Raw genomic sequence first — 19,157 nt, 5'->3', positions numbered from 1 at the left:
TCTCTGCTTGCTCTCAGGGCTGACAGAAATGAGCAACACGGGGGTACCTGGCGGGCTCAGTTGGAAGAGCATAGGACTCTTGATCTCAGGGTTGTGAGTTCGAGCCCCACGCTGGGTGCAGAGATTACTAAGAAACATAAATAAATTTTTAAAAAAAGAAAAGAAATGAACAACACGGACTTAAGTAAACGATGCCATTCTCTAATTAGGGAATATAATCTGGTTTTTTTTTTGTTGTTTTTTTTTTTTTTTTTTTTCAAAGTACCATCTTAAATTTTATTTTTTATAAACATATATTTTTATCCCCAGGGGTACAGGTCTGCGAATTGCCAGGTTTACACACTTCACAGCACTCACCATAGCACATACCCTCCCCAATATCCATAACCCCACCCCCCCTCTCCCAACCCCCCTCCCCCCATCAACCCTCAGTTTGTTTTGTGAGATTAAGAGTCACTTATGGTTTGTCTCCCTCCCAATCCCATCTTGTTACATTTATTCTTCTCCTACCCCCTTAACCCCCCATGTTGCATCTCCTCTCCCTCATATCAGGGAGATCATACGATAGTTGTCTTTCTCCGATTGACTTATTTCACTAAGCATGATACCCTCTAGTTCCATCCACGTCGTCGCAAATGGCAAGATTTCATTTCTTTTGATGGCTGCATAGTATTCCATTGTGTATATATACCACATCTTCTTTTTTTTTTTTTTTTTAAGATTTTTTTTATTTATTTATTTGACAGAGAGAGATCACAAGTAGGCAGAGAGGCAGGCAGAGAGAGAGGAAGGGAAGCAGGCTCCCTGCTGAGCAGAGAGCCCGACGTGGGACTCCATCCCAGGACCCTGAGATCATGACCTGAGCCAAAGGCAGCGGCTTAACCCACTGAGCCACCCAGGTGCCCCATATACCACATCTTCTTTATCCATTCGTCTGTTGATGGACATCTAGGTTCTTTCCATAGTTTGGCTATTGTAGACATTGCTGCTATAAACATTCGGGTGCACGTGCCCCTTTATAATCTGGTTTTTTAAGACACTGAAACAGCATTCTGTGAATCTGCAGGAGAGAAGGGAGGCATGCTTGCCGACTACAATGTGGTCAGGAAGTGGAAGGCCTGCTGGCCTAGATGGTCATCAAGGAAGAAACCAAAGAACCCTGTCTGGGGACATTCCACCCAAGGCGCTGGGCCAGGCACACGGGACACCATGGGGTACGCCGAGATCTGGTCTCGAGGCCTTTGCTTGAAGGGACCAGGCACCACTCGGCTCACTTTCCCAAGGAATCCGTGGGAACAGGCAAGCGTGACTCACCAGCTAATTACCTGAACACTTGGGCTCCCAGAGCCCTCCTGGCTGGACAGCTAGTCTTCTCCCCTGAGAACGAACAAAACACTATTTTCACCCAGCCCAGACATAGCCTAAAGCTGTCCATGTGGTGGTGTGAGGGATTAGGACTCTAACCTGGGTAACTCAGGCAGAAAAGCTTCTGCTACCAGCCCCAGTATCGGGGAGGAAATGAAGTCCCAATCCAGTGGTGGCTTGGACCCCTACTTGAAAATCCCCAAAGTGCTCAAGAGCAAGGTCCAAATGCCAAGCCTGGCCTACTGAAGCCTGGCCAACACGCCCTCCACGGCCCAGCCACCCGGAAATCTCCAGCGCTCCGTCTGGCCAGTGTGCCAGGCAGCCTTCGCCCCATGTGCATGCTCTATCCATCCATCGAGGTCCTGCTGGAGAACCACTGCCTCTGAGAAGCCTCCTGCCTTCCCCCCAAAAAGAGAGCTGCTCTTCCTCTGGGCTCTCAAGTCAATACTGATGTGACCTTTATGAGAGCATCTGTCCTACAAACCCTCCCTACCAGTGGTCAGTGGGACCCGTCCTGCCTCTATACAACTCAGAGATAGGACCTCACCTCTATGTCTCCATATCCCCTAAGGCCCAACACAACGTCAGTGCCCAGTAAACACATCAGCAAACAAATGCACCAGCGGCCGTCCTGCTCTCCACCCCACTTCTGAGACCGGCAACTACAACACATATTGCCTTCTCCCTGAGCTGTAATCCACTTGGATCCAGGTTCAAGGGGAAGGAAATCAGTCTCCATGGAAGTCCCCAGAGCCTTGTCCATACAGCGGTACCACCTAGGCTGGGCCTCAGTCGTGGCCCCACAATAGAGAGGAGGTGCTAGAAACAGACCTGCTCCGCCACTGGTGGGTCCTAAGCAGAGGACGTGCAAAGGCCCACATGCCATAGGTCCTGTTCAAAAGATAGAAGTCAAGGTTACAAACCGATAAATAGAATATATTCTATCCTTCTACCCTGCCAAATACCTTAATGCAACCTCGGAAGGCCAGCTTTGCATTTAGAGTTCCCTGGCCCCCTGGGTTTCACAGGAGAATGTGGACATTCAGGGAGAACAGGGCCCAGATGCCAGCCTACCCCCGGCACCATCACACACACTGACCGGCTTCATGCACACCCATACAAGTGTGAATTCCTTCTGACTCCTCCAACCCCCTGCCCTGCACGCCTTGTCAGAACCTTAGGCCCACGGGCACACACATGTCCATGGCCAATGCAGTATGCCCTCCCTGGGGCAGATGGATCCAGGAAAGGCCCACACAGGACTTGGAAGCAATCTTGAGATGACCGAGGCAGGGAACTGAAGGGTCAGGACCCAAAGCATAGCCTGGAAGGAGGAGGTGTGGGCCCTAGATGGGCCACCCCTTGACCCTACAGCTCTGTCACGTGAGCGGGAACACCACCGGAAGGAGGACCAAAGCCCGGTCCTGTAGGCAGGAGTCCTCTCTTGTGGACACCTAAGGGCAGTAAAGGGCACCACTGCCCGCATCTACACAGCCAATGCTGACCATTCTTACTCAACCACCAAGCCGAATGATGAAGTGGTGGTTGGGACCAGAACTGCTTTCCAACCAGGTCTCAAAAAAAAAAAACAAAAACAAAAAAAACCCCAGCAACAACAAACATCCTGCACTTGCACACACTTACCGGCTGGCTATCAGTGACAAGGGCGTGAGTCACCGCATCTCTGCTTTGGGAGCCGGCCCATCCCCCGCCCCAGGAGCCCTGATTCATCAAAGTTTGTTTTCAATACTATTATTTTTAGTCAACCAAACAATTTTTTAAATGACAATAACGAGGGGGATGGGGAGAGGGAGGGCAGAACCACCCAAGAATATGAATTGTTTCTCTTTCCATGGCTGGCCTAGCCCTCAACCAACCAGTGGCATGCTTGGGGGCCCTCGCTGGGTTGGGGGGCGGGGATTCTGTCACTATGGAAACTGAGGTTCTCCCAAGGGTGAGCTCTGAGAGCAAGGTGGGGGGAGTCCTCTGCTGCAATCGACTGCCACTCTCTGTCAAATATCCCTCCTGAAAGGGAAAGGGGAGTGTTTACTGCGCACCTACTATGGGCCGTGAGCTGCAAATGTGGGACAAGGGCTTGATCTCTCTTACCTCATTTGGGTTGATTTATGGCGGTCCCATCCCCATTTTACAGATAAGGAAACAGGCTCAAGAAATTGAAGCAAATGTACCCAAGTTTGCCACAGAGCCAGCAACTGGCAGACGCAGACCCAGGCTTGTCAGACTCCAGCACCCTTTGCTCTTTCTTCATTACCAGGCTTTTCCTGTCTACCCACACCCACCCCATCCCCACCCCTGCTCCCCAGGTAATATTTTAAGCATCTGTTGGGTTAGAAATAAATGGCTACATGCAAAATTTAAAGGGACAGCAGGATAAACCAACTCACCCAGCCCTCCCATGCACACCGAGAAATAAGGCTCACCTTGAGTCCGAATTCAACGAGGGTCAGAGAGACTTTACAACGGGAAAGATTTGAAGCAAAAGGAAAAACCCAATTTCCATCGTCAGGGCCTGCTTTCAGCCGCTTGTAACTACTCAAAAAGTCTTTTCTGGATCCATTACTCCACAGCTGGGCTTAGCCCAGAGGTGATTTTTTAAGGAAAAAATGCCTTTTGGCATTTTTGAGCCGTGACAGCGTAAAAACAGACCTTTAAAACACACACACCCAAAAAGCATCACTATTTTCAAGAGTCCAGTCTAAAAGGGAAAAAAAAAAAAAAAAGGTGACACCTCAGAGCTACAACTTGGCTTGGCAATCGGTGATGGAACACGGAGCAGCAAAAGCAACCAGATTTATAGCTCTGGAGGTTTCAGAGGTAAACCCATACACAATGTGTCTTACACAGCACTCTCGTCCTTTGCTGAGCAGAGCAGTAAGGAGAAAAACTTGCCTGATGTTAGCATGGAGGGCCAGGGGTTACAGAAAAAGTACTTTTTCAGGGGGAAACTCACTTTTCATTCCCGGGCTAGGGTTTCAACTTGTAACCTCCACATTGCCTAACAAAAGGCAAAATGCTTTCCAAAAGTATAGCCTTTCTTTATATAGATGCTTGAAAATAAATAAAAGAGGCTTCCTGGGTAAGATCTGACATATGAGCAAACATTTTCCACAGGTATCCTTTAGAATGCCCACCTCTTCACAGGTCGCCATTTTTAGGTGTCTGTGGTCATTAGTGTCTGTAAACTTCAGGCTCTGAAAATGGCCAAAAATAGCAACAAAAGGAGAAAAATTGCTCAATGCATCTCAAGACACATAGCCTTCATGTCTCTAGCCTTGAATTTGGTCATTTTTATATTCCTTGGTAGTTAAATTTCGGGGATTTAGATTGAGAGAGTTAAGGGAGAGGCAGGGAGGAGAGAAGGGTAACAAAATCAAAATTAAGACTGGATTGTAGTTTTATTACTTTCACTTGTATAAATTAATTGGCTCAATTGACAGGCTCTCAGGACATTAATAATCAAGAAAGACCTGTGATGTATTATTCAACTGAATGCATCCAAAGGAGAGCTCCTGAAATGCTTGCATGAAAACCACTTTAGTGTTAGAAAGGCCCTCCCATAACGCTTTGCTCACCTATGAACTGGGAACATCTGAGGCCCAGAGATGTTAAGCAATTTGCCCCAGGTCACACAGCCAATCCGAAACAGAGCTAAGCCTAGAACCTAACCCAGGTCTGCTGACTCCTGCCTCCAAAAGGAACCCCAAAGCCCTGTTTATAACGAATTTTTCTTTGACAGCACTTCTGGGGAGAAAAAGCCTGCTAAACAAACTTCAGCCTAGTCCAGAATTAGCCAAACTTCTTAATTAATAGGCTTCGACTGTGTTTTCATTTTCAATTGAGTCTCTCTGTCAAAACATTCTGCAGCAGATACGGCTGTGTCTGGCTCTGTTTACAGCAGAGGCCTCGGGTAATCACCAGCGAATAGGGTGACCTGTACTACAGATTTATTATTTCTAAAACCATTAAATAAATAAAAACAAAGAATACCATTACACACTCACGCACACAGACACACACACACACACACACGCAAATCCCCTTTGTCAGGAGTCCGTAAACTATAGAGCTGGAGCGATTCGGCTCTCCAGTATCAAGAAAACATTATTTTCAAATTCACCAGGGGGAACACCTAGGGCATTATTACAAATCCAAAGAACCCATGTTGGCAGCCGGTGGACTAGAAGCTACCAGACGGTAGGGGTGGTGCCAGTCTTCTTTACTCTGTCACTCCTGCCCCCTAGCATAGCGTTTGGCTCCAGGGACGGACGATGCAGGAAAGCAGAAAAAGGAAGGGGACGAGTTCTCTGGGGATCATGGTTCTGAAACTTGGCACAGAGTAAAATGAGAAACCAAATTTTTGGCGGGTGGGGTTGATATGGCCATTTCCAACTGTTTCCAGGATCCACAGGGCGTGAAGGTGGAGACACGTAGTAGGCTCCGTAGCCAAGAACTGCTCAGTGGTCAGCAGACGAGTCCCCGCCCCCTCTGGGGGAGTGGCTAGTACCATCCAACTGGGCCTCAGCCATTCCCACCTGCACCAGGTGGTAAAACCTCCCAGCCCCAGACGCAGAGAAGGACAAAAAGTTTATTAGGTCTAATCATGAGCCTTGTTAATTGCAGAAAGCTCTGTCTCCCTTTTAGGAGGCTGGGGGGAGAAGCGGAATAAAAAGATGGGAGAATAAGGTAGTGGGAATGAAGTCTGACTTCAATTTTTAAAGCCAGCGCTGCCTGGCCCTATTTATTTCATAAAGGAGCTCACGCAGAACAATGGCTGTATTGTGCGTTACATGGCATTAAAATCCCCTAATAAATTAACAAGGGAAAATTAATGGTCACTCGGTCCATTAAATCATGTTAATTTTATTTCCGTTAAAATAATACAGCAATTACAAGTTTACATTATTAAACCAATATTTATTTTTCAAGAACTCATTTTAATTGGATTTCTGATGTGATAAGCTTGAGCCACATTCTCTCAATTTCATCGGCTTCTTGCGTTTCTCATCAGAACTAAATGACTACTGTATTGGCTGACTTTCTTCCACGATTAAAAGGGTCACTTGAAACTTGACATCCTTGTGAAGCCTTTTTTTAAAAAAAAAAAAAAGATCATTCAAATCTCTTATGTCCACGCAGAAACTCAGGTTTACAGGATTCAGTTCAGCAAGTGTTAACCAGAGACCCAGAAAGCCAGGTCACACCAGAATGCTGAAATTCTAAGTATCCACGATAATCAACAAGTTACCCAGTGTTTACTGACACTCTTTGTTACATTCTGAGCCAATATATCTAAAGTCACTGTTCCCACGGAGGAAACCTGAATTTCAGGTTTGCAATACTAAATTACTTCTTACTTCGACGAGAGAATGCTGTAAGTGGAGTAAATATTGCACACTGGTCACTGACCCTGCCATGCAGGCCACAAAGTAACATTTTTACAATAGTACTGTTTAGCAAAAGACCAAGAAGATAAAGACATCCTCATTCTCGGAGACCGGTATCACCACGTACCCACAAGTTCACGTGATCATGTTTGTAGTCCAGAAACTTCCTTTGGATAATAATTCCTCGCATTGACCCTTCCCTCCTCTCCCCACCCCCTCCCACAGAATTATCAGTCTGTCCCCATGTCCCTGGGCACTTTGTCCATCCCTGGGCTGTAGCACATTTCCTGTATCTTTGGCCAAGTCCGTCTCCCCGCACCCCCACCCCTGGACAGGGAGCTCCTTAAGCACTGGAGTTCTGCCTTGCGAATGGTACTAGATATTTAACAAATGAGTGAATAATTCAGTTAGAACGAGTGATAAACACAGAAGCCTGAATACGTAACACATATCTGCCAAACTCCCTGGTCTACAAAATATTTCCATAGGCCTTCTATCCGCCTGATTTCACAGGTGCAGATGAGAAGGCTCTAAAACATTAAAGGGAACTCCTCAATCCATCGAGATAGGAAAATGGTAAGATCCAGGACTTGAATTCTTTTTTTTTTTTTTTTTTTTTCCTGGCAAAAACAGATGGCGGCCATTATTTTGTTTTCTAGCAGGGACTTCCACAATATTTAAAAGACACATTATATTCCCCAGCCCCCACCCTCAAGTCACTCCATGCTAAAGCTCATTTTTCTTTTGATGGTGGGGGACGGATAAAAAAGCAATACCAGTTAGACCCTCATATAATGCCTTGTTAATCCTTCCCTTATTGAAGTGGAAGCTCCTCTCAGGCAGGAGCCATCTCAGATTTACCTGCGCATCCTCTCCCACTGCCTGGAATATTGACTCAGACCTGGGAGGGGGCCAAGAACCATCAATGAATCAACAAGATCTGACCCCGTAGCCTCTGATCAGGAACTGGGAGCAAAGAGCTGTCTGTAAGATACACTAGCCCAAACATTCAACTCCTGGGTGCAAGTGGCAAGTTCCAAGGTTCCAAATGCCAAGGGAACACCAAATGTCTCCAAGATTCAGCCAGAGCTCGAAGCCAGCCCCCAGGGGCAGCTTCTGTGGTCTGTGGGGCCCTTCCTCTCCCCAGCTCCCTGTGTGAAACGCCCTTCATCAAGGTTAACCAGAGAAAGGAGTGGACGGACAGCTTCCCTGGCAGCCGGAGGTGGGCTTGCTTCCTGAGGGACCAGAGTGGCGCTCTGAGCGGCAGCGAGGGAGGTGGGTGGACAGAAGAGAGTGAGGTCAAGAGGGTATTAAAAAGAAGCCACTCTTGCAGCCCTGGTCATAGGTCTGCCCCCAGACGTCTGAGAAAGGAGTCTTAAAGATGATGATCTTTTTCCTTTCTCCCTAGGGGGAGAGGAGCCTGGCAAATTCCAGGTGGTGAACAGGAGGAAGTCATGTTCAAAGAACAGAGTCACAGAGGAAGAGGAGATGGCACGTGTCAGACCTGCTGTCTGGTTCAATTCCCCCATTTTCCTCTGGACGTTGACACAAGAAAGCCCAGATTCCCTCCCAAACCAACCAGACTGAAAGCCTGGTCCAGTTCCCAAAAACCAGGCCAAGGCACGGAGCCCGTCGGTAGAAGGACAGTTACCAGTGTCCATCAAAACAAGTTATTCTCAACTGTGCCTGGCCCGATCACTGACCCAGCATGAGCATACCTTCTCTTCCTCTCCGTGGTAAAGCTAGGACTCCATGCTTCCCAGCCGGCCAGGAAGATGCCTGCTGCCTTACTCAGATACTCGGGCAGGTGACGGGTAAGATGCTGTTATACAACTTGTCTAAGTTCTGCCCAGACTGCCAGACCTCAGAGTCTCCGGATAGCCTCTCGCCTGGTGAATCTAAATCAAGCTCTTACCACTTCCTTGGCACGGGTCTCTTTCACATTCTTGGTATCAGTAAGCCTGCATCGCTCCAGCTCTCCTGATCGCCGAGACAGGTTACAGCCGGCGTTAACACCAGCAAGCCTGCCGACTAGAAGACCCTAGGATACTGCCGTCCTTGCCAAAGGTTGCTGATGTTGATCATGATTACACATTAGCCAAAACACGCTTGTCAAATCTCCCCAGACTGAGGTCTCCTGAAACCCCAGGGTAGTTTTAACCACTCAGTGCCCCATCCCCCTCCACACACCATGGGATAACTAGGTTAAACATCACCCTTGGTCAGCTCTCCAAAGCCCTCGTTATACAAGGTAGTGTAGAGACAGCAGACAATTTGACAAACACCACCACTGCACTCTTTGGGGCTTAGCAGACACATTGATATCACCAACGTGGAGGCCAGCTAGACACCTCCCCAAGACATGGCCTTTAGTTTCCTGCCCACGACCAAAACAGTGGCAGCCGTTGCCAAGGGAGACAAGGTGACCCAGAGGCGTGGGCACAAAATCCGGGGATGGAAATCCATTTTGTCTGGATCCACCCAAGCAACTGGGTTTCCCGGAGAGAAGATTAAAAACAAAATCTACCTTCCTATTCGGCCCTTGCTAGGCAGGTGGAAGATACCGCACTCCTAGCAGAGAGTCATGCAAAGGCCAGGTGCAAGTCAGCCTGAACTCAGAAAGGTCCAAACTGTTCCTATGCCTCACGCTGTGGAGGACCTTGGAAGAGGAAAGGGCAGGCCCCAGCTGAGCTTCCCTAGAGGGTAAACCCCAACCAAGGCAAGAGAAAGCAAGCGTTCTCTTTCAAGCAGTCACCAACCCAAAGACAGAACATCACCAACCTTACCAACAGAGATCCACAGCTGCCCCTGCCCCAAGCTAACTGTGCTCTAGCATTCAGCAAAGAATGTATTCAGAACTTTGGAAGTAGAGAGCAGCCTGCGGTAGGAAAAGGAGCACATGTGGTCAGAGTCCCAAGTCCACTGGGCCAACCCTTTTCATCTCCCTCCTCCAGTTTTCTCAACTTTAAAAAGGAGACAAATGTGCAGTCTGATGGCCTTATCTATTTTCCAGGAGTTTCTTTCTTGGTCTCATTAAAACCATGTGAAAGTGCTTTGTAAACTATAAAGCACTTTACGCAGCTGCTCATTTTATAACTAATGCCTTTCTTTCTTTTCTTTTCTTTTCTTCTTTCCTTCCTTCCTTCCTTCCTTCCTTCCTTCCTTTCTTTCTTTCTTTCTTTCTTTTCCTGTTTCAAGGCACAAAGCACTTGTCCTCAATGCACCCAGACAGGTAAGAAGGCACGTTTTGCACACCCCTCCCCAAATGCGAGAAGTATGACACTCATTCACCCTACCCCCGCCCCCCTAACCAAAGGAATAAAGAAGAATTCAGAACCAGAGCTGGGCCCAGAATCCAAGGCTCACGACCCCATCACATCACACCACCGCCTCTGAAGTCAATTCTGGCTCCTGATCACAGGCCCAGGGCGCACTTCCCAGACGACATACCACCTTCCCTCCCCTTTATTGACTGGATCCACCCAGTTAAAAAATATATACTACTTTTTAAGCCAGCTCTCCCACCATATGTGGCATTTATTTCCAGAGGAGGCCCGTTCTGGGTTCCTGTGGACAGATGTTGCTTTGTGCCTGCCTCACACGGCTGGCAGGCCATGTACAGCTGCCCCAAGCAGGTGGCCAAGGAGGCAGTCCACTCCTGGCCCAGCAGCAAGGCCCACAATCTCTGCTATGGGACTCGGGCCCTGCAGACCCTCTGCTCATTCCTCTGCAGCCTGGGACCCCCAAGGACATCCCACCCCTATGCACACACACAAACATCCTTGGTGCAAAGTCAGAATTTAAAGAGGGCCCAGAGGGACAGACAGGAGGCTAAGGTGTCCCCCCCTACCCTGACTCGCGCGCGCGCGCGCGCACACACACACACACACACACACACACACATACACACACACAAATACACACACTTCCCAGCCAGGGGCAGCAACACTAAGAGAAAGCCCTGGGGAGTGAAGTCACTGACCCCTTCCATCAGCCATCTGTGAGCTCCCGCCTGACCTAGCTAGCGCGATGCGGAGGAGAAAGGAGGTCCAGACAGATGGCAAAGCGCTTTGGGAAGGAGGGCTCTGCAGGAATGCGAGGGCCGATGCGAGGCCCACTTTGGGGTGCGTTGTTATCTGATCAGCTCGAAGCTCGTTCTCTCCTCCATCAGCCCGCAATCTCAGGCTGAAAGCTGGACAAAACAATCGTCAGGGGAGGGGGAGAAGAGAAGACCCTAACCTCGGCCACTTGTCTCTCATTTGAAAGCACTGCGCGGCAACTAAAGTGCGTGTGCGCGGAGGGGGCGGGAGACTGGCACAACCGAGTCTAAAAATACTGGATAAAAATGCTAATCCCGAAGGCAAAGAGAACGAAGAAGGAATCTGTCAATCACGAGGCTCCCGCTCCTCACCCACAGCCCCAGCTGTACGGACTGCATTCCTGTTGCGGAGGAAAGAAGTGGGGGGACAGGGCTGAAGGAAAGAAAGGGAGAGACACCACCACCTCCACGAGCGCGGGCCGCGGGGGCGGGAGGCGGCGGCGGAGGAGGGGCTCCGGCCCGCGGAGCTGAACAAAGCGGGCCTCAACTTCTAGCCCGCAGCTCCCCGGAGTGGGGGCTGCCAATTCCAGCAGCACCCGTCTTTCGCGGAGGTGAAACACGAATGTGAGGTCTGGAAGTGAGAGTGCCCCGTGGAAGCCCCAGGCTCTGAATCTTTGCAAATCCAGAGAAGGTTTTGTTTGGGGTCCCCCCCAGCCTCTTCCGGACCGCGCTCCCACTGCCCCCCCCTTACACACACACACACACACACACACACACACACACACACACACACACACACGAGCCCTTTCGCTCCAACCCCACCCGACCGGCCCCGCCATGCCAGGGGTCTGGGCGGGCGCGCCCCCCGGGTCGCTAGGGCCCCCCACCTGGGGATGGTGATGCACTTGGTGTTGACGTTCTGCGTGGTGATGGCCTTCTCCAGTTCGTCCAGCTGCCCCGTCTTCTTGAGCTTCTTGACCAAACTCTTGACCGCCTTCTCGCACCACTTCTCCTCCTGCCCGTTCTGCTCGCCCTTCTTCCAGCCCAGCAGGCGCTTCACGATCGGGGGGGTGAAGGGCAGGATGGACGACATGGCTGGGGAGGGCGCGCGGGCGGCGAGGGGCGCCCCCGGCGGGGCTGGGCGCGGCGGGGCGCCGAGGGGGCGCAGAGGGGAGCTCGGCCGCCCAAACTTCGCCCGAACTCCCGGCGAACTTGCCCGTGCTCCGGGCCGGGCCGCGGCGCTGCAGCCAGCGGGGCTCGCGCGCGGCCCTGCGCCCCGAGCGGTTCCCGCGGCGGGAAGGAGGGCGGCGGGGGAGGCGGGCGGACGGCCGACAGCGGCGCCGGGTCGGGAAGGCCCCGAACGCCGGGCGGAGGCGGCAGCCGCGAGACTCAGAGTGGCAGAAGAAAGTTTGGGTTTCCGCACGGGGTAGCTGTTTGGGTGCCGCCTCCAGGAAGGAAAGTCCAACCCCCAGCCAAACTTTGCTCGCCTCGCTCGCTTTGATGCGCAGATCCCTCCGCCTCGGCAGCCTCGCTTCCCCGCTCTCCTCCTCCTTCCCGGCTCGCTCCCTCGCTCGCTCGCTGGGCCGGCCGGGGCGTGCGCCGCGCTCCCGCTCCCGCTCCCTCTCCCGCTCCCGCCCGCTCCCAGTCTGTGTTTCATGCAAATCCGCGTGCAGCCTCCTTTCCAAGCGCTGTCACCGCCCCCTCGCCGCCGGGGCTCCCCGCCTCCTCCCCCGCGCCCCGCCGCCTCCGCCCCCGGGCGCCTTGCCCACCCCCAACCTCCGGGAGGGCGCCCGGCCTTCCCCCGCCCGGCGCAGAGCACGCCCACGTGGGCGACCCTGGCCGGCGGTGGCCCTGCCTGGTGCGCGCAGGACCCCGCGCGGCCCGGACCTCGAGTCGGGCGGGCGCCGGGAGGAAGTCGTGGGAACCGAGCGGCGAGAGGGGAGGGCCGGGCTCTTGTCGTGGCGTCCACTCTCTGCACCCACACTCAGGAAGCTCCGTTGCAGTGTCGGGCTAGAGAGGGCCAGACTGGCAGCTAGCGAGCGCTGTCCGGCCAGAGGCTGGCGGCGCACCCATGGGGGCACCCGCGTCCGAGAAAGGGCGCGCGGAAGGCTGAGGCCCAGGAAGTCGGGGCGCGCTCTTGGATGTGCGCGGGATGATGCCGGCCAGGTGCTTTGGCGGCGCCGGAGTCCCTGGAGCTGTTTTTGTTGTTGTGGTTGGGGTTTTGTTTATTGTTTTTTTATTCTCTCCTCGGTGAGATCACACCGGCTGAGAGCCCCCGAGCCTGTGTGCGTAGGAGAGAGTTGGGATGGGGGGGGGGGGGTGGAGATTTGAGGATCCATGAGACTCCCTGGATGATAGCCGGAGCCAGGGGTCCCTTGGGCCTTGTGAATCAAGTCCCGGGCAGAAAATGGGCCTCAAAGACATCTGTTGAGTTCATGAAGGAATGAATGGGGGCGCTTTAGAATTTATCTTGGGGGGGGGGGGGAGAGGAGGGATTGCATTACTGGGTGTTTTCAATCTTATGATACAAAAAAATCCGAAATTCGACACCCCCAAAACTAGGAGAAAGCTTTGTTTCCAAAGCTGTGAACTCGCAGAAAGTGGGGCAGAGGGGGAGTACTCGGGAGGTTTCTGTATTCAAACTTAGGCTCGGTGGGAAGCAAAGAAACCCCAGGACATTGGGGCGCCTGGGGATTGTATCCCCACCAGCAGAATTCGGGGCCTTCTAGGCGCAAACCCCACAGTTGCGGTCGGGAGTTATTCCAGACCCTCAGGCCATTTCTCCTGCTGCCCCTCCCCTGCCAGGCCTCTAGCCGGGTGTCTACAGCCTTTGTTTGTTTTTAACAGCAGGAAACCCCCCCGGTGAGAAAGACTTTATCCGCTAGCGGGTGGGGAGTTACAAAGCTCTGTGAGGTGTGGCCCAATCCACAAAATCTGCCCGGTAGCTGCAGGGGTCCCTGCCTTGGAGAGAACGGCCTCCCACGGGCCCATCGGCTGCCGGGGAGGGCTGTGTTCTTCACACTCCCCCCCTCACTCCCCTGCCGCTTGGCCCTGAGAACCCCTGAACCCCAAGTGGGGCTTTCCCTTTCCTGGCTAGACCTCAGGTCACCTGCAGCCCCTGTAGTGTGAGGTTTCATTCGGTTCCTCCCAGCCCTCATCAGAAAAAAAAGAGAGAGAGAGAGAGAAAGAAAAGGAAACAACAGTCAACATGAATTGGTGGCTTTCTTCATTCCAGGTAATCCAAATGCTGCTTTCTGCTTTAATCCTCAGAACGGCACCCCCAGGGAAGATATCCCGGTGCCTCCCATTTACAGATGCACGTAGAGCCTACAATACCTAACTCGGGTTTCCAAGCTGGGGAGCTGGAATTTGAACCCAGTGCTCGGTGAGGCCGAAGTCCACATTCTTGCCTGTGCCTGCCCCTCGCTGCTTTTCAGAGTCCTGGCCCACGAAGGTGACATCACGGATAGAGCTCTTTGCAAAACAAAAGTTCTTTACGCAGGTGCGCTATTGTGGTCCCGCAAGGAATGTTTGCTCACTGATTAAATAGGGCTAGAAATAGCTTTCCTCTCAACCTCAGGCGGTGGTCCTTGTGGGAATCTCCTGGGAAAATCTTTGCAAACAGTCAAGGGCTATCAAGGGACAGAACCACAGCTGGGGGCCCCAGGGGCCGATGCCATGAAGAGTGGTGTGTGGTTAAGTGAGAAAGTTCTGTTAGACACGCGTCTATAGGATGCCTCTGTGTCACAGCCCTCTCCTTCGTTTCTGGGAAGGCTGAAAAGGATGATGAAGGCCCCTCTCCTCAGGGAGCTCACAGCCTAGAGAAGCACCAAGGCATGGGAGGCATGTGCCTGGGAGAAGGGGCCCCTGCAGGCATCACCTGCTAGTAAAACCTGAATTCTAACCTGAATATCAAATCATGCCGATGGGACTGCTGTGAGGCCGTCAGATGAACTAAGGGGCCCTCAGGCTCCCTCAGTGACTTGACCCGACCTTCCGCCCTGGCTCCCTCCGCCTCATGGAGCCTCTCCTCTCAGCTGTCAGAACGGAGAAAACAGTTGTTACTGTGTAGAGTAGTGAATCCAGAAAAGCATCAAAAGTGCCCTCAAACATCTCATTTCACAGAGGCAGAAGCCACGCCTCATGGAGGCAGGCCATGTCCTCCACGGAGGTCAGGAGCCAAAGCGATCGGGAAATTAAGCGGAGTGGAAGGGCCTGGTGTGGACCTAACTCTAAAACCATGGTATGGGAAGAGCTCCTCTTCCAGTGCTCCCATTTTCCCAAGGGGAGGAAATAACTAGTCAGCAGCTAGTTAGCATGGCTGACATACACTTTCTCGCACTTCTTCACAAGCTGTCATCCGCGTGACAGGGACAGTCGTGCGTGCAGAAAAACAGGGCCAGATCCACGTGTGAGTCCAGCAATGCCGTTTCGGGGCTAGTCCTTTCTCCTCTGGGCTCAGTCTCTCCACAAGAAGAGTTGAGGGGCTAAGCCCAGTTTCAACCAAGCGGCAAGGAGGACTGAGGAACGGATTCCTTCCCCACCCCAACACGCCCCCACCCCCGGGCCAAGAGGACCCTGCGTGCTCCTGTGACTCTGGGCCGTGAATGGGAGGACGGCTCCGGATGGATAGGAACCCTGTTCTGGCGCCTGGTCTCCTGGGGCCCAACCAGGCCAGCTTTTGCAGAGGTTGTCCTTGGAAGGGAAACATGAGCCCAGTTAATTTTTCATCACAGTAAGTGCAAAGTTCAAGAGAGGTGGGATGGGGCTGGAGGCAGCGAATCTGTTTCCCTGGGAATAGTCAGTCCTATCAGGAATCGCCTCGCAAATGGACTTGCCAAAGGGTTCTCGCAGATTTGGAGCGGCTCCCAGGTAGAACACTGGAGAGAAACAAACACATGACTTCATTTCTGATTATTTTTTTTCCATGAGCTAAAGGGTGTTTAATCAACAAGTGGCAAATCTAGAAAGAGCTTTAAAATTGTTCTGTCTTCATGTCACACAGACATGAAGGGACATCTGGTGAAGGGAGGTGACTGGCACATCTAAGTCAGATTCGAGGTGGGACTGGAAGTTTCACCGGAGTGGCCTCATCTGAGAGAGCACATTGGCCTGTGGTTCTGTGCAACCCCTTACACGTGGGAGCCCACCCCATGGTGCCAGACAGAGCTGGGTTCGATTTCCAGCTGGTTCGACTTCCGGCTCTGTGACTTTGGGCAAGTCCCTTAACTCCCTGCGGGTCAGTTTCCTATTCTATAAAATAGAAATAATACACCTCTCAGGGTTGCTGTAAGGAATCCAATAACCCATGAGCTTGCCACAAACACACGGTACGTTCCACACAGAGTAGGGATATGGTGGGTGCTTACCACAGAGTACTAGAACAATGAGTACTAGTACTAGTAAAATGAATACCAGTATTAGTATTAGAACAATGAGTGCGGCACACACAAAGCAAACGGATGGATCTTAAAAACAGTGCGGAGAGCAAATAGGAACACAGAGAATGAGGTAAGTAACAAATGCTACTTGTGGAGAAAATTACATATACACAGAACAACTGTGTGCTTTCTGAAAGATGTCTTAAACAAAAAGATAACATGTCGAACCACTTCACACTCATTCGTATGGGTAGTATTTTTAAAAAGGAACAAAAGAACCAGTGTTGGGGAAGACAAGGAGAAACGGGAACCCCCTTGGGATGTAAATGCCACAGCCACTGTGGAGAACTGTATGGTGATTCCTAAAACAAACAAACAAAAAAAAACAAAAACAAAAACAACGAACAACTACACACAGAATTACCACTTGATCAAGCAATTCCACTCCTAGGTTTATACTCACGGGATGCCAAAGGAGGGACAAATGGCGACGGCTATTTGTACACTGTTTGTAGCAGCATAATTCATGAGAACCAAAAGGTGGAAGCAACTCTAGTTAATCTGCTCGTGGACGAATGAATAAACAAAATGTGGTATATACACATACAATGGAATATTATTCAGCCTTCACAAGTTTCCCGAACCTTCCATGATCTCTCATGGTGCAGAGCCCAGTCAAAACTATTTCACATGTCCCACATTGTAGCCACCCCTAGGAACATATAGACTTAGGGGTGGCTCCATTGGACAGCGTAGGGTGCTGAGGGTCAGGAGACTAGCGCCATTTGTGGGTCTGCTCTGTGCCGGGCTCTGGGCCCCGGACCTCAAGGATAGGGTCATGTTTGAAGTTATCCCAGATGCCACATCACTGTGGCTACTTCACAGAGCACAGGGACACCTGGAGCTCAGCTGCTGTTACTCAAACAGGACCACTGACCCCGGCCTGCCTGCCAGCCCAGCACTGCCCCTCTGTCCCCAGAACCCCCTGCAGGGTGCTAATGACACAGTGCCCCTGGGAGCAGAATGGGTGGCAAAAGGAGCTGGTGCAGGTGCTGGCCAAGGAAGGCACTGGGAGGGACCAAATCTGACTTGGGGAAATTTGGGTCAGGACCTTGGACTTAGGGCTAGGAACGGTCACCTGCTGCTTGCTGTGTGCACACAGAGGAACGGGATCAGGGCTGTGAGGGAGGACAGGAAGGGCCAGCAGGCAGGTGGCTGGAGCCCAGGGCAGAGTTCACAGAGCTGTTCTGAGTTCTGCAGGAGTTCCTTCCCAGCATTCAGAAATTGCAGGATTTGGGGGCCAGGAGAGACTCCTGGTAAGGGGATGTGTGTGTGTGATGTCTGCATCTGCCCGTGCCTCTGAGTTCCATCTCGTGGGATCACATTATTTCACTGAGTCCAGCCTTACATGTGTAAGTGAAACAGGGATATATTTTGTGAGTTTCCTCCCTGAGCCCATGTGTTTTTGCGTTTGCATCTTGGATGTATGTATGTTTGTAGAGGTCTCTGTGTTTCCCCTTTCCTATTTTCTGGGAGAGTAAGAGTCATAAACACAGCCTTGGCTTCAGCCCAGGATCTCCCTCAGTCCATGGTTCAGTTTACAATGTGAACCTAACAACTAGTAGCTGGAAAATTGTTGGTTCATTATAATTGCATTCATTTTAAAAGCTCGCACACAGGGGCGCCTGGGTGGCTCAGTGGGTTAAGCCGCTGCCTTCGGCTCAGGTCATGATCCCAGGTCCTGGGTTCAAGCCCCACATGGGGCTTTCTGCTCAGCAGGGAGCCTGCTTCCTCCTCTCTCTCTGCCTGCCTTTCTGCCTACTTGTGATTTCTCTCTGTCAAATAAATAAATAAAATCTTTAAAAAAAAAAAAAAAGCTCGCGCACAAACACACACACACACACACACACACACACAGCCACCAAAGAGTGTGCCAAAATGAAAACATAGTTCCATAAAGGCAGTGAGATTGTATGCCTTCAAATTATTTTTAATATAGTGGCATGCTCTTTTTATATATTAAAAATGAATAGCCTATACCACATCAAAGTTATACCTCAATTTTTAAGAAGATTTAAAAAGCGAGTGAGAAAACAACGTGTAGGACGAAAGGGGAGTTGGGTGTCTCCAGGGTTCTGGAAAGTGGAAAGGAACCAAGCAGTGGGTCTTTGGACTGTTCAGGTCTGAGAGCAGCGCATGCTCCTGGGGGCTCCAGGGGCCGGTCTGTGCTTCTTTGTAGTCACGCCGTGGGTATGTGAAAGGAGAAGCAGAGTCCTTACCTCTCAAAACACACAACTAGAACACGCCCCACCTTATATAGACTCAGGATCTGAAAACAAACATCCTATAGCTGACTCAGACTTTGAAGTTAAATAGAAGTTAGAGAAACAAGGAAAAGTTGTGCCTCTTCCAAGAGTTTCAACCAAAATGAGCTTGGTAGCGTGCTTTGTTACAGGAATCAAACGTTCGCATTGCAGGGAAAACTGTCAAGCTTTGTAACGGCATTAGTAATGAGGTTATGTGAATAGGAAAGCAGTGAGGTTCTGATCCACTCCAGGGCACGGATGAGTTTGCAAACCTAATGCTAAGGGAAAGAATGAGTTACAAAAGAACACATGTTGTATGAATTGCTTTATGGAATGCCCAGAGTAGGCTGATCCACAGAGACCGAAAGTGGATTACCGGTTCCGGGGTGGGGGGTGAGGGGGAGCTAGGGGAGTGGGGGGCAGGGTGGAGAGTTTCCTTCGAGGGTAATGAAAGTGCTCTAAAATTAAGGGAGGGGACGGTTGCACAACTCTTTGAATATGCTAAACCCCCATGAACTGTTCATTTTGAAATGGGTGGGTTGTAGGATATGTGAATCATGTCTCTTAAGATGTTTTTAAAGATAGCAATAACGGGGATGCCTGGATGGCTCAGTCGACTAAGCGTCTGCCTTTGGCTCAGGTCATGATCCTGGGATTGAGT

General features: G+C 51.1%; 1 protein-coding gene across 1 annotated transcript in view; it reads right to left on the bottom strand.

Moving 5' to 3' along the window:
- The window catches only part of SMAD3 (SMAD family member 3), a 118,098-nt gene extending 105,644 nt beyond the window's left edge, over nt 1–12,454 (bottom strand). Inside the window, exon 1 of the mRNA XM_047738476.1 lies at nt 11,697–12,454. Within this exon, the coding sequence (XP_047594432.1) occupies nt 11,697–11,902 (206 nt within the window). The 5' untranslated portion in view covers nt 11,903–12,454. The remainder of the gene's footprint in view (nt 1–11,696) is intronic.
- Nucleotides 12,455–19,157: the final 6,703 nt, after the last annotated feature.

Source organism: Lutra lutra, chromosome 7, assembly GCF_902655055.1.
Source record: "Lutra lutra chromosome 7, mLutLut1.2, whole genome shotgun sequence".
NCBI lineage: Eukaryota > Metazoa > Chordata > Mammalia > Carnivora > Mustelidae > Lutra > Lutra lutra.
Note: the sequence above shows the minus strand (reverse complement) of the source record. Positions and strands in the feature narration are given on the sequence as shown.